The following is a 12706-nucleotide window of genomic DNA, read 5'->3' on the forward strand; positions in this document are numbered from 1 at the left end:
AAAAAAAAAAAAAAAAAAAAAAAAAAAGAAATGAGATAGATTGGCCTGATGCACAGTCATCCAACCATCAGTTCATCTGCCCAACATTATTGAGCTCTTGCTCTGTAGCAGGCACAGTGCTTGGTGTGAGGGGTGGAGTAGTGAGCCAGACATAAGAGGGTGCTGGCCTTCTTTGGTTTTACAGTCTTAATGTGGGTACAGACAGTAAACAAGTAAATATGAACAAGAAGACCACAAAAGCCTCAGTTCCTCATCTGGAAAACAGTTAATAAATAGGAAGGGACTAAAATAGGCAACAGGGTAGCATGGTAGCCATGATTGTCCTCTTGATAGTTCTGTGGTCCTCAGGAGTGCTTTGATTTTCTGTGTGCTCCTATATCTTAAGGGAACTCCAGTCAAGGCCATACTTTTAGGCTTTCTGTTTTTTTTGAGACAGGGTCTCATTTTTTTTTTTTTTTAGTGGGTTACGCAGGATGGCCTTGAACGTGTAGAATTGCCTCCTCAAGCACCAGAACAACTGACCTGAGCCACAGTGGCTCCCAAAGCTCCTGTTGCTAGGGTCTCACTTTTGCCCAAGCTGGAGTATAGTGGAGTGATCGTAACTAACCGCAGCCTCAAACTCCTTGGCTCAAGTGATTCTCCTGCCTCAGCCTTCTGAGTAGCTAAGACCACAGGCATGCACCACCACCACACCCACTAATTTTTCTATCTTTTCTAGAGACAGAGTCTCTTCCCTGAGTTGTTCAGGGTGGTCTCAAACTCCTGGCCTCAAACTGTCCTCCTACCTTAGCCTCCCAAAGTATTGAGATTACTGGCGTAAGCCACTGTTCCCTGCCTTCTTAGACTTTCTTAATGAGGGTCCGGTTCCCAGTGGGAGGCTGCAGGAAAAGTCCTGGGTCAGGAAGCAGGAGCCCTGACTCCACATAAAATTTACTGTGTGATCTTAGGTGAGGTATTAAACCTCTTTGGGCCTCAGTTTCCTCACCTACAAAATGAGGGAAATGAACAGTGGATCACTCAGCACCTCCCTCTCTGCATTTTCAGTTACATCACAGGAGGTTGACAGTAACCCACACAGTCTTGAGCACTCTTGAGCGTACACTTGTATCATGTTGGCAGCGCGTGTGTTTGATACCCTCCAGGGAGAAAGGATCACTGGGTGCTGTACGAGAGACAGCTGTTGCATACCTGACTGAACATAGGTGTTCTGAAGGCCTGTTTAAATCCAGCCTCTGCTACTTACTGACTGGTGGGTGAGGGGGCCGCCCTGTGTTTCAGACTCCTTGTCTGGAGATCAAGGTTAAAGACACAACTTATGCAGAGCCTGGCAAACAGTGGGTGCTGAGTTGATTCTGAATGTGCTGTGGAGCTGTGAATTGCAGTTCCTGGATTCTGAGCCACTTTTCAACCATATGCAATCAGGTAAACCAAGGGACACTGAAGTGCCATACCATTAAAACATTTCTTGAAGTGTTACTGGTTAACACGGCAAGCAATTCAAATGGTACAAACAGGCATGCAGTGATGAATGGTTCTCCAGCATGAGCACCCTAAGAATGCGCATGCCTGTGTGGGTTACTGTCAGCCTCCTGTGATGTAACGAACGTGGTAATGTAGAGAGGGGTGTTTGCTCCCCAAAGGCAGCTGGGGGTTGGTTTTTGTGTATCCTCCTGAGACATTCAAACATGTATATTCCCTTTTTTATTTTCAAAAAAGATTGTATTACATGCACTGTATTGAACTTCCTGTTTTGACTTAGCCCTATATATCTTGGAAATTTGTTCTAGATAAGGAAGTTTATTTATTTATTTAGAGATGAAGTCTCGAGGAAGTTTATTTAGAGACAGAGTCTCACTCTGTCACCCACGATGGAGTGCAGTGGTGCAATCATAGCTCACTGCAGTTTCGAATTCCTGGGCTCAGGTAATCCTGCCTTAGCCTCTTGAGTGGCTAGGACTACAGGTGCACGCTACCATGCTCACCTAATTTTTAATATTTTGTAGAGACAGGATCTCGCTATGTTGTTCTCGAATTCCTAGGCTCAAATGATCCTTCTTCCTTGCCTTCTCATAGTGCTGGGATTACAGGCATACACCACTGTGCTCAGACTGGAAATTTAGATATATTTCATTTTCTCTTTATTGTATCATTTTAAATTATTTAAATGTAATTTTTTAAAAAAGGAAATACATTCATGTAATTCAAAATTCAGAAGGTACAAAAACTTATGTGATGAAAATTCTCCATCACACTCATCCATAAGCTGTTTGGTTCTTTTTCCCATAGGCAGCCACTGGCTTCGGTTTCTTGTATATCCTTCCAGAAATATTTTAGGCATATGCAAGCAAACATACGTATATTTTTCCCCTTTTCACATAGAATACTATTCTATATCTACTATTCTGCCTCATTTTTTCTACTTCCTGTCTCTTAGCAGCATATTCCCTGTAAGTACATATAAAGCTTCATTTTTTGAAAAGTTGAGTCATTTTATGGACTTAACATAATTTCTGTAACCAGTTACCTATTGATAGATTGGATGTTCTGATTGTTGCTGATTTTTTTGCTACTACCAGCAATGCTGCAAATAATATCAGTACACATTATTTTGCAGGTAGGCAAGGATATCTGTGGAATAGAATTGGTTTGGTATTGCATTGCAAGCCTTTGCCATAGTTTTTGTATCTAGTTTCCTATTAATGGACACCTTGGTTGTCCAGTCATCCCTTGTGATCTCCCCTCTTTCTGCTTTCTCCCCTCTCTCCCTTTTCTACCCCAGGCACATGGCCACCCACTCAGCCCAGAAACCCCACCAGTGTATGTACTGTGATAAGATGTTTCACCGCAAGGACCATCTGCGGAATCATCTGCAGACCCATGACCCTAACAAGGAGGCCCTCCACTGCTCTGAGTGTGGTAAGAATTACAATACAAAGCTGGGCTACCGGCGCCACCTGGCCATGCATGCTGCCAGCAGCGGTGACCTCAGCTGCAAGGTGTGCCTGCAGACCTTTGAGAGTACCCAGGCCCTGCTAGAGCACCTGAAGGCCCACTCACGCCGGGTAGCAGGTGGTGCCAAGGAGAAGAAGCACCCCTGTGACCACTGTGACCGGCGGTTCTATACTCGTAAGGATGTACGGCGGCACCTAGTGGTGCACACAGGCCGTAAGGATTTCCTGTGCCAGTACTGTGCCCAGCGGTTTGGCCGTAAGGACCACCTGACGCGTCATGTCAAGAAGAGCCACTCGCAGGAGCTGCTCAAGATCAAGACAGAGCCAGTGGACATGTTAGGCCTACTCAGCTGCAGCTCCACAGTCAATGTGAAGGAAGAGCTGAGCCCTGTGCTGTGCATGGCCTCTCGGGACGTAATGGGGACCAAGGCCTTCCCTGGCATGTTGCCCATGGGCATGTATGGTGCCCACATCCCTACGATGCCCAGCACAGGTGTGCCACACTCCCTGGTGCACAACACACTGCCCATGGGTATGAGCTACCCTCTGGAATCCTCACCTATCTCTTCCCCAGCTCAGCTCCCTCCAAAATACCAGCTTGGATCTACCTCATACTTGCCCGACAAATTGCCCAAAGTGGAGGTGGATAGTTTTCTGGCGGAGCTTCCTGGAAGCCTGTCTCTCTCATCCGCTGAACCCCAGCCCACCTCACCTCAGCCGGCGGCAGCTGCAGCCCTCCTAGATGAAGCACTGCTTGCCAAGAGCCCCGCCAACCTCTCTGAGGCCCTCTGCGCTGCTAATGTGGACTTCTCCCACCTACTGGGCTTTCTTCCACTCAACCTGCCCCCGTGTAACCCGCCTGGGGCCACAGGAGGCCTGGTCATGGGCTACTCCCAGGCCGAGGCACAGCCCCTGCTCACCACTTTGCAAGCTCAGCCTCAAGATTCCCCAGGAGCTGGGGGACCACTGAACTTTGGGCCCCTGCACTCCTTGCCTCCGGTCTTCACATCTGGCCTGAGTAGCACCACCCTGCCTCGTTTCCACCAAGCATTCCAGTAGCCCCCACAGAGGCCCTCAGCTCAGTTTTTGGCTCTGTTAGGGAGCCTTAGTACCCACCCCGTCCGTGTCCCCCATGAAGGCAGCTGAGCTTTCAGAGCTGGGTTAAAAAAAAATTCCAGTGTCTGTATGGAGCACTTGGTTTGGGGGTTCAGGCTCCAGGATCAATTCCAGAAGGAGCCTTGAGCCCCAACCCTGTGAAAAGATCTCATACCATAGGACTTCAGGTATTTTTGCTTTTATTTTTTTGACCTGAATCGGGAGCCACATTTAGCCTTGTCCCTCTCCAAAGCGCCAGAACCTCCTCGAGAATGGGAAGGCCTCTTGGAGACACAGAGGGTTTCACCTTGGACGACCTCAAGAGAAATTGCCCAAGAAGCCCGCCTTCTGGTTCCAACCTGCAGACCCCACAGCAGTCAGTTGGTCAGGCCCTGCTCTAGAAGGTCACTTGGCTCCATCGCCTGCTTCCAACCAATGGGCAGGAGAGAGGGCCTTTATTTCCTGCCCACCTACGCCTACTGTACCAGCGCCTCTGTTTCCAGTCAGTGTTGTCCAGCAACGGTACCGTTTACACAGTCCCCTCAGACACCATTTCACCTCCCTTGCCAAGCTGTTAGCCTTAGGATGATTGCAGTGAACACTGTTTACACACCGTGAATCCATTCCCATCAGTCCATTCCAGTTGGCACCAGCCTGAACCATTTGGTACCTGGTGTTAACTGGAGTCCTGTTTACAAGGCGGAGTCGGGTCTTGCTGACTTCTCTTCACTTGAGGTCACATTTTTCCCCCGTGGGGAAATAAACTGACTTTGGACTGCTTCAGTCACTGCCATCTTCCATGACTGCATCTGTTCCTGCCCTCCTCGGCAGTGTCCACAGAAGACAGGCAAGAAGATTGGAGCAGTTTTCTCACAGGTCTGCAGTTCTGTTTTTCTCCAAGTACATTATGACCCCCTCATCCTCCTCTTGAACTGGAGAGGGGAAGAAATGAAAGGCATACCCACATCTGTCACCTCCCCAACCCGTAGTCCCCACCTTGAACATCATGAGCTGTTATCAATCTTGGAAGCAGAGACTCTGGGTTGGTGTGAATAGCAAAGGAGGAGGTCTGAGCCCCTCATTTGTCTTCCTCCCACCTGTCCCTTTTCCAGGAAGTTGTGGAATTGTTGGAAGAAGAGTTTGCAGAAAGTTAGGAATGGGCACATAGTTAAGTCCTAATCTATGGGTACATTGTTATGTCCTAAACCAAAATTTTCCTTATCCACAATGTCCCGTCTGTCCCTTCCACTTTGCAGTGGACTCAGCCACTGTGCATAGGCTTCTTTGCTTTCTGTCCAAAAACTTCCACTTTCTTCTTGTGCTACCATCCCCATCTCCAGTTTTGCCCCTAGTATCCAGCAAGGTTTCTTGCAACAAATGATTAGTTCTTCTCTTCTGACTTGTGGGGCTTCCTGCTGTAGAGAGCACAGCCCTTGCCCAGAGCCCAGGAACCCCATCCTTGCTTCATCTCCGTTCTTCATGGGCTTCACTCTTCCCACTCATGGAAGGAAGGCAGCTCAGGGACCTCCACTGTGGGACCCTTGAGACATCTCCACTCTGATTCAGAAACACACTTCTACCTCTTTACTGTTAACTCTTGACAGATGCAGTCAGCAGTTTCTGGGCACTTCTCTCAGGAGGTGCCTGATGCTGACTTCTCCACTAGGGTTTCAGGACAAACTACCAAGGAACTGCCTCAGCCTCCTCCCAGTCCTCCCTCACCCGCCTTCTGTCTAGGCTCACTTGGTTTGTCATCAGGAACTGAGCAGGTCCAGGACTCAGGCTTCTGCTTCAGCCCAGGCCAGTACTCCTTGTTTGAGGTGAAAGCCTTAAAATTTAGCTCCCTAGCCCTTGATTGGAAGCAATTTGGAGTAAGTGTGTTTCGATATAGGCAGGGTAGCTTGGGATACCTTTAAATAAAAAAACCAGATATTAAAATGTCTGGTAAGGTTAGAATCAGACTAGATGATTTGCTTCTAAAAATTAGTTTCAGTGAGTCCCAGGGACTAATTAAGGTTTATTTTAAAAAGCGTCTACCTTGGTACGCAGCCACCTCCTGCATGCTGTGCATGTTATTGGGACTCGTATTATAGGCAATAGGATGTGAGAATCCAGTTGGGACTCGCTCTTGCCATTCTCCTTGTTGTATCCGGTCTTCAGCACTAGACCCAGCAACCCTTCTCCCCTTAACTGCCACCTTCCCTACACCCTCAGTTTACAGAGGCCATTGGGCCTCTGCTGCAGAATACAAAGTCCTGGGCTGTTAGAGGAGTCCTGTCCTCTCTGCCTCCCTCGAATTCTCTCTCCCCGTAAGTGATGCTGGGAAAGTCATGGGACTGGCAAAGCAACTGTTTCACCCCCACCTCTTGTCTTTTCTCCTTGCTTTCCCCACTTTGGTGTCTTCCCGTCTATCCTGTCTTTCCTTTCCTCCTCCCTCAGTGTCCTCACCACCCGCAAGGAATTTTCCCATCACTGTGAACTTTGCTGGTACAGAGGAATAATATCTGCCTTCACCTTTTTTTTTTGGACCATAGCTAGCCAGCCATTTCTTAAACCTCTCTTCCTAAAATCAGGGTGGGGCGGGGGGAGAAGAGGGGAAAAAAAAAAAAAAAAAAAAGCCTTAATGGCCTGGTTCAAAGGATAAGAATAGCTTTATCCTACACTCAGTACCCAAACTCACTTCAGTATGCTTACTGAGGCCATGAGAACCTGAGGGGTGTCTGCCCAGGACAGGAGCCATGGCATGTGGCAAAGACCAGTGAGGGACCAGGAAAAAAAGGGGTGATGTCCCCTTTCTCTGCCACCTCCAGCCTCTGTCGGCAATGAGCTGTCCCCCTCCCACCCTACACAGTAGCTGGTCAGGGCTGAGTCCAGTCCTGGGAGTAAGGGAATGGCATGCCCAGATGTCAGCTCAAAGGATCCCTGCATCATCTTAAAGAGGTGGGAGGCAGGGAAAGGAGCACCAATGAGGTTCCCCCCCCAACCTTTTACAATGGCATTTTCTTAATTGAAATCCGGGAAGCAGGTGTGATTACTTTTTTGCTCATAGATATTGTCCTAAGTTGGAATTCTCCCACTGCCCTAAAACTTTCCCTAGTAGTCCTTTAAATTCCCCCCTCCCTTTTTGGTAGCTGTTTTCTCCATCCTCTCTCCACCTCTCCTCTTATCTAGGAGCTATTTGTAAGCACGATTTTTTTTAACAGGTTATATTGTACAGGATCAATATTTTGCTTTTTAACAAGGATATTTATGTAATAAGAAACTTTGCCTTAGGCAGGTGTTGGCCAGAAAAATCCAGATTCCTCTGGGACCCCACCCTGGCCTCTCCTGGAGCTCTGAACCTGCTGTGGAAGGAATTGGCCGTGACCTTTGCCTCTGGAGAGTAGGGTCTATGGCGAGGGAAAAGGGTGTTCTCTATAATAATCTAGTGCCTCCATGGAGGGGTTTGGAAAAATTCCAGTTCAATTTCTTTGTGTGTCAGCTAACTTCCTTAGCTGATTCTTCCCACTCACACCTCTCCACCTCTGCATATTTGGCACTAGAACTCCTAAAACACCACTTCTTATGCTTCTCCCTCCCTACCAGTGGTCAAGGCTTTGGAGCCACTCTTTTGTAACTCCAGATTATTTAAAGAGAGAAAAATACAAGACAAAAATCTTCTAGCACTTTGTAAACACAGTGAATAACCTCTTGGAGTATTTTTGGCTTTATATAAAACAAGGTTTTTAATTGTAAAGTATAAGTGCCATTAGAAAATGCACAGGGCATATCTTTGTTAAAGTAGATTTTTCAATGTTTTACAGAATTACATTTTCAAAAAAAAAAAAGGTTTTTATAATGAAGTTGTTTATTAAAAACTTCTGAATGATGTGTTTGGGAGTTGTGAACCTGTCTGATTGGGAAAGGGTTGGAGAGAGCCTGGAATTGGGAAGAACTGGAATCTCCGGACATCTTTAGCATCCAGGATGGTGGTGAGTGTAGGGCAGACAGTAAAAACCCCTCCCATCAGCACCTGCAAGCTTTCTTCTTTGATGTTAAATACCTGAGTTGTATGTCTTTGAGGTAAGTGGCATAATTCTATCTTGGATGCAAGGATCAGACAGCCAAAATCATTGGCTTTTCACAGTGAAATTGCGTGTAACTGAAAAATGCCAGCTGTAGAGCAGTCTCTAGGTTAGGTTTGATCTAGTGGCTCCACATGGTTGGCCTCAGCATTCCTGTTTCTCCCTGCTCTGTGATGCAGTTGTGACTTCATCCACAGGCCCTGCAAAGTAGATTTCCCCCTTTGTGTGGGTGTGAGCAGAATGCTGCCTGGATTCCAGACCTGCCATTCTCACACACTGCTGACCGAAAGGAAGCAACCCTCCAGGCTCTCAGGAGAGGACTCGCCACAGAAGCCCCAGTAAGCATCCTGTTTCATTGGCCTTGATGGGATTCTGTACCATCCCAAACCAGTCACCATATGCCAGTGACAACAAGGCTGAGACAGGAGGAGTGGTTTCTCAAAGGAAATTTGGGGCATTGTTAGGATGAGGAATAGATGCTGGTTGTCCAAGAAAGCAAAAATGTTCATGCTCATCATTGCCCAAGGTGGACAGCTGGTGACAGCTAGGACCTGACCTAACCTACACTTGTGCCCAACCAGTGGGTTCACGCAGACTGCTGAGAGGCTTATATGGCTTCACCTGACCTTGACCTTATTAATGAAGGTCATCACCACTATCCTGGGCGCCAACCCTTGTGCTGAGATCCTCCCATCAGGGGCTCAGACTGAACTGACTTCTGTGGTCTGGAGCCCGTGTCCATGGCCAAGCAGTGCAAGTCACTTGGAGTCCAGCCCAAGAGCCTGTGGAGGCATTAACAAGTACAGGTGTTTTGTGTACAAAGGCAGTGGGTTGACCCTTCATCTCTGGCCTTCTGCTTGACAAATGTTCAGTGTCCACCCCAGTAGGTTAAAACTCTAGCTAGGACTCTAAGGAAATCCACCTTGCTCCCTAAGGAGTGTATACCACAGTATAGGTCTGAGGGCTCAGATGAGGGAGCTGTTGCATCCATTGGTCAGAAAAACGCTGAAAGCTTTCTGGAAGAGGTGGCAAGGACTTGGGCAGAGGTGGGGGTACTGACCTTCATAGGTCACAGTTTGGGAGCAGAGACCACAGGAACACAGATTTGCAGGATCAAGGACTTCGAGGGCTGGCTCATCCAGCGCAAGAAGACTGAGGATGTCACCACGGAGGAGGGCACCATCTTCAAGGAGGAGGCAGCAGAGGAGGTGAAGAAGCAGCAGGTGGGGGAGAAGCTGGTTGGGGAGGAAAAGTCCTGGTACAGCCCTGGTACAGTCCCTGCACTTAAGGCTAGAGTCCACCTTTGGAAGGGTAGCATTTGGGCCTCGGACAAAGTGAAGCAGGGTCCGCCTGGCTTCTGCCACCCAGCCCGGGAGGAACCAACTCCTGTTGGAGAAACCAGGCAGATGCCCACTCGCTCCCTGTTTGTAGCATTTAACACCCTCTCTTGCCCCAGATCCTTCCACTCCGACCTTGCTTATTTTCCCCACATGAATATTTCAAGCACCTTCTTTCCCTACATGAATGCGTTGATCACCTTTGTGTGAGAAGATTACCATTACAGTGTATCTGGTTTGAATCTGGTCAGTCGTTGCAGGGGATACCTCTTTAAGCCTTCCGCGTGTGCCTGAGTAACTTAACCAATGCAAGGCTGCGAATGACCTACAACTGCCCCAAAGCAACACTGGAGTGTGGGAGCTGGGCGACTTCTGCTTGCCCACTGCAGGTGGGGAACGTTGAGCAATCGCCTGGCGTGGTGGCTGTGATAGGAAAGTTTTAATTATCCAGGACCAGTGACTGGGCCTGTCCCCTGGTGTTTGCTCCGAGCTGACCCTTGCTTGGTACATACTTCTCCCCACCTCCACCTCTATCGCCATCGCCATCGCCATCGCCAGTGCCAACGAATCCGGGGCCAGTTCTGTGGCGCCCGCAATCACACCCTCATCGAGCAGCCCCGTACCCCTCCTCCCAGCCTTCAGGCCGCTCGCCCGGCTGCGGGGGACCCCAGCGAATCACATCCGAGAAGGGGGCGCGCGGGGCGGAGCCTTCCGCCCACTGTCCTCCCGCCGACAGCCGCCCCTCTTGCCCAGCCTGCAGTCGCCCGCGCTCCCCGAGCCCCTCCAGGCCAGAGGCTCTCGCAGGCGATGGCGGACGAGAGGGCAGGGACCCCGGAAGCCGCGGCGCGCCCGCCGCCCGGCCCTGAGCAGGAGGGGGACGCGCGCATGGCCCCTGCGGCCTGGGCCCGAGAAGCTATGGGGCGCGGGTCCCTCCACCCCGCAGCGGGCCTCGGGACTGCCCTCCCTTCCCCCAGGCGCGGGGAAGCGACCTCCGCGGCGACTGCCCTGAGCCTGGAAAACGGTCGGGTCCTGGACGAAGCCCCAGAAACCTGCGGTTCAGAAGGCCCGGGGGCTCGGGCGGGAGCCGGCGAGAAGGCCGAGGACGCGACCACGGAGGAGGGCGCCATCTTCAAGGAGGAGGCCGCAGAGAAGGTGGAGAAGCAGCAGGTGGGGGAGAAGCTGGTGGGGGAGGAGAAGCAGGAGGTGGGAGCGGAGGCCCAGGAGGGCCCGGGACCACTGAACTTTGGTGTCCTAATTGTGGACCCTCTGGAGGCCATCCAGTGGGAGGCGGAGGCCATGAGCGCCCAGGCCGACAGGGCCTACCTCCAGCTTGAGCGCAGGTTTGGGCGGATGCACAGGTTGCACCTCGCCCGTAGGAGCTTCATCATCCAGAATATTCCTGGCTTCTGGGTCACTGCCTTTCTGAACCACCCGCAGCTGTCAGCCATGATCAGCCCTCGAGATGAAGACATGCTCTGCTACCTGATGAATTTGGAGGTGAGGGAGCTCAGGCACTCCAGGACAGGTTGCAAATTCAAGTTCCGCTTTTGGAGCAACCCCTACTTCCAGAACAAGGTGATAGTAAAGGAGTATGAATGCAGACCCTCAGGCCGAGTGGTGTCTATTGCGACTCGCATCCGGTGGCACCGGGGCCAGGAACCCCCGGCCCTCGTACACAGGAACCGGGACACTGTCCGAAGCTTCTTCAGTTGGTTTTCACAGCACAGCCTCCCAGAGGCCGACAGCGTTGCCCAGATTATTAAAGATGACCTGTGGGCCAACCCCCTGCAGTACTACTTGCTGGGGGATAGGCCCTACAGAGCCAGGGGAGGCCTCGCAAGGTGGCCTACGGAGGCCCCTTCTAGGCCTTACGGGTTCCAGTCCGGCTAGGTGCTGCCCTGGGATGTGGGGCCTACATAAAGCTCCTTCTGGCCTCCTGTGGGTGGTGGATTTGGGCTCAGGCCAGTGGGGGGTGCTCTGCTGTCTTTCTGTTCTGTGCGCTCTGGCTCTCCATGTTCGGTCGACTCAGATCTCAGATTGTGGCCCTTGTGGCCAGTCTCTGCTGTTTCCATATAGCCTCATGCTGTTCTGTGTTAACATCACATGGCTGTCACATGCGGCTGCATCTACCCAGTGCTGTGGATGTGCACTGCCATCATCTTTATGGTATGGACCAGTTACTGTGGCCATCGCAGCCATTTTTGACAAGGGCACCGGCAAGTCACTACTTGGAGGACAGTGCCTCTTTGAGGCCTATGCTTCAAGCCCCCAGCCTGCCGGCCTTCGCATGAGCGCTGGTTGTGCTTACAGTAGCTCTGCACCCTGGTTGTGGCAAGCTGAGTCTTATCACCCAAGATGAAGTGGGTGCATTTGATGCTGGGTGCCACCCAGACTTGGACATTCCATGGCCTCAAGAGCACAGGCCAGGCTACCACCAAGTGGACTCTTGGGCATCTGGCAGGATGAGCACACAGCCGGCTGCTGGGCATGGGTGAGGTCAAGGGCATGAAGCAGTGGACAGCACATTCTTTGTGATCATACTGCTCCTCCTGCCCCACGGTGGTTGACATCACAGCCTGCTACGGCTTGTGAGGGTCTGTTCTGTGCTCCACCAATGCCTGGCCATCACCTTTCCCGTGAATTTTGCCCAGGCCACCATCAGCCCTGTTGCCTGCTCCCAGGTCTACAGGAGCCTCCATAACTGCCTGTGGACCTAGTTGGGCCACCTGCCAATGCACAGGAGAGCCCCTGATCCCCAGGAACTCTGCCAAACTGGCCTATCTAGGCATGTGAATGAGGCAGGGGCAAGGACGGGATCCCCTCCTCAGCCCCAGTTACTGGACCCCATGGAATCCAGGTACTCTGGCAGCCCCCCCGCCTCTACCTGTTAGGCTGCCAGGCTGTGGGCACTGGGGAGGGGGTCTTCCTGGTCATGGGGCCTGTCTACCCATACCCAGATCTCACACCATTTTTTCTTTAAATGATGGCTTTGAAACAATAACAACTGAAGAAAAAGATTTTTTCTTAAACTCAACAAGAAAGACTTTGGGCCGGGTGCAGTGGCTCACACCTGTAGTAACCCCAGCACTTTGAGAGGCTGAGGTGGGCGGATCACCTGAGGTTGGGAGTTTGAGACCAGCCTGACCAACATGGAGAAACCCCATCTCTCCTATGCATCTCTCTGTGTTTCAGCCCATTGGGGCATTATGCTATAAAGCCCTGCTTGTTGCTTTTAGTTGAGAACTTTTGCAAGATTGTC

General features: G+C 50.8%; 2 protein-coding genes across 5 annotated transcripts in view; both read left to right on the forward strand.

The window, feature by feature from the left end:
- The window catches only part of PLAGL2 (PLAG1 like zinc finger 2), a 15485-nt gene extending 7569 nt beyond the window's left edge, over positions 1-7916 (forward strand). For 3 of the 4 annotated variants that reach the window (XM_032295286.1, XM_032295288.1, XM_032295287.1), the window contains one exon: positions 2780-7916. In XM_032295286.1, the coding sequence (XP_032151177.1) occupies positions 2780-4010 (1231 nt within the window). In that variant the 3' untranslated portion in view covers positions 4011-7916. Of the gene's footprint in view, positions 1-2050; positions 2615-2779 lie in introns of those variants that run through there. The other variant, XM_032295289.1, reaches the window with a different exon arrangement.
- A 2208-nt stretch (positions 7917-10124) lies between these two features.
- Positions 10125-12658, forward strand: LOC116562841 (putative testis-specific Y-encoded-like protein 3). Its single transcript, XM_032295290.1, has one exon. It carries the CDS (start codon positions 10255-10257, stop codon positions 11335-11337), a length of 1083 nt encoding a protein of 360 aa, XP_032151181.1. The 5' UTR covers positions 10125-10254; the 3' UTR covers positions 11338-12658.
- The last annotated feature ends 48 nt before the right edge of the window (positions 12659-12706 follow it).

Source organism: Sapajus apella, unplaced genomic scaffold, assembly GCF_009761245.1.
Source record: "Sapajus apella isolate SASKATOON/1434 unplaced genomic scaffold, GSC_monkey_1.0 scaffold33, whole genome shotgun sequence".
Lineage (NCBI taxonomy): Eukaryota > Metazoa > Chordata > Mammalia > Primates > Cebidae > Sapajus > Sapajus apella.

Bases quoted from the DNA above. Each gene is read 5' to 3' on its own strand.
- LOC116562841 (XM_032295290.1), top strand. From the start codon at position 10,255: ATGGCGGACGAGAGGGCAGGGACCCCGGAAGCCGCGGCGCGCCCGCCG.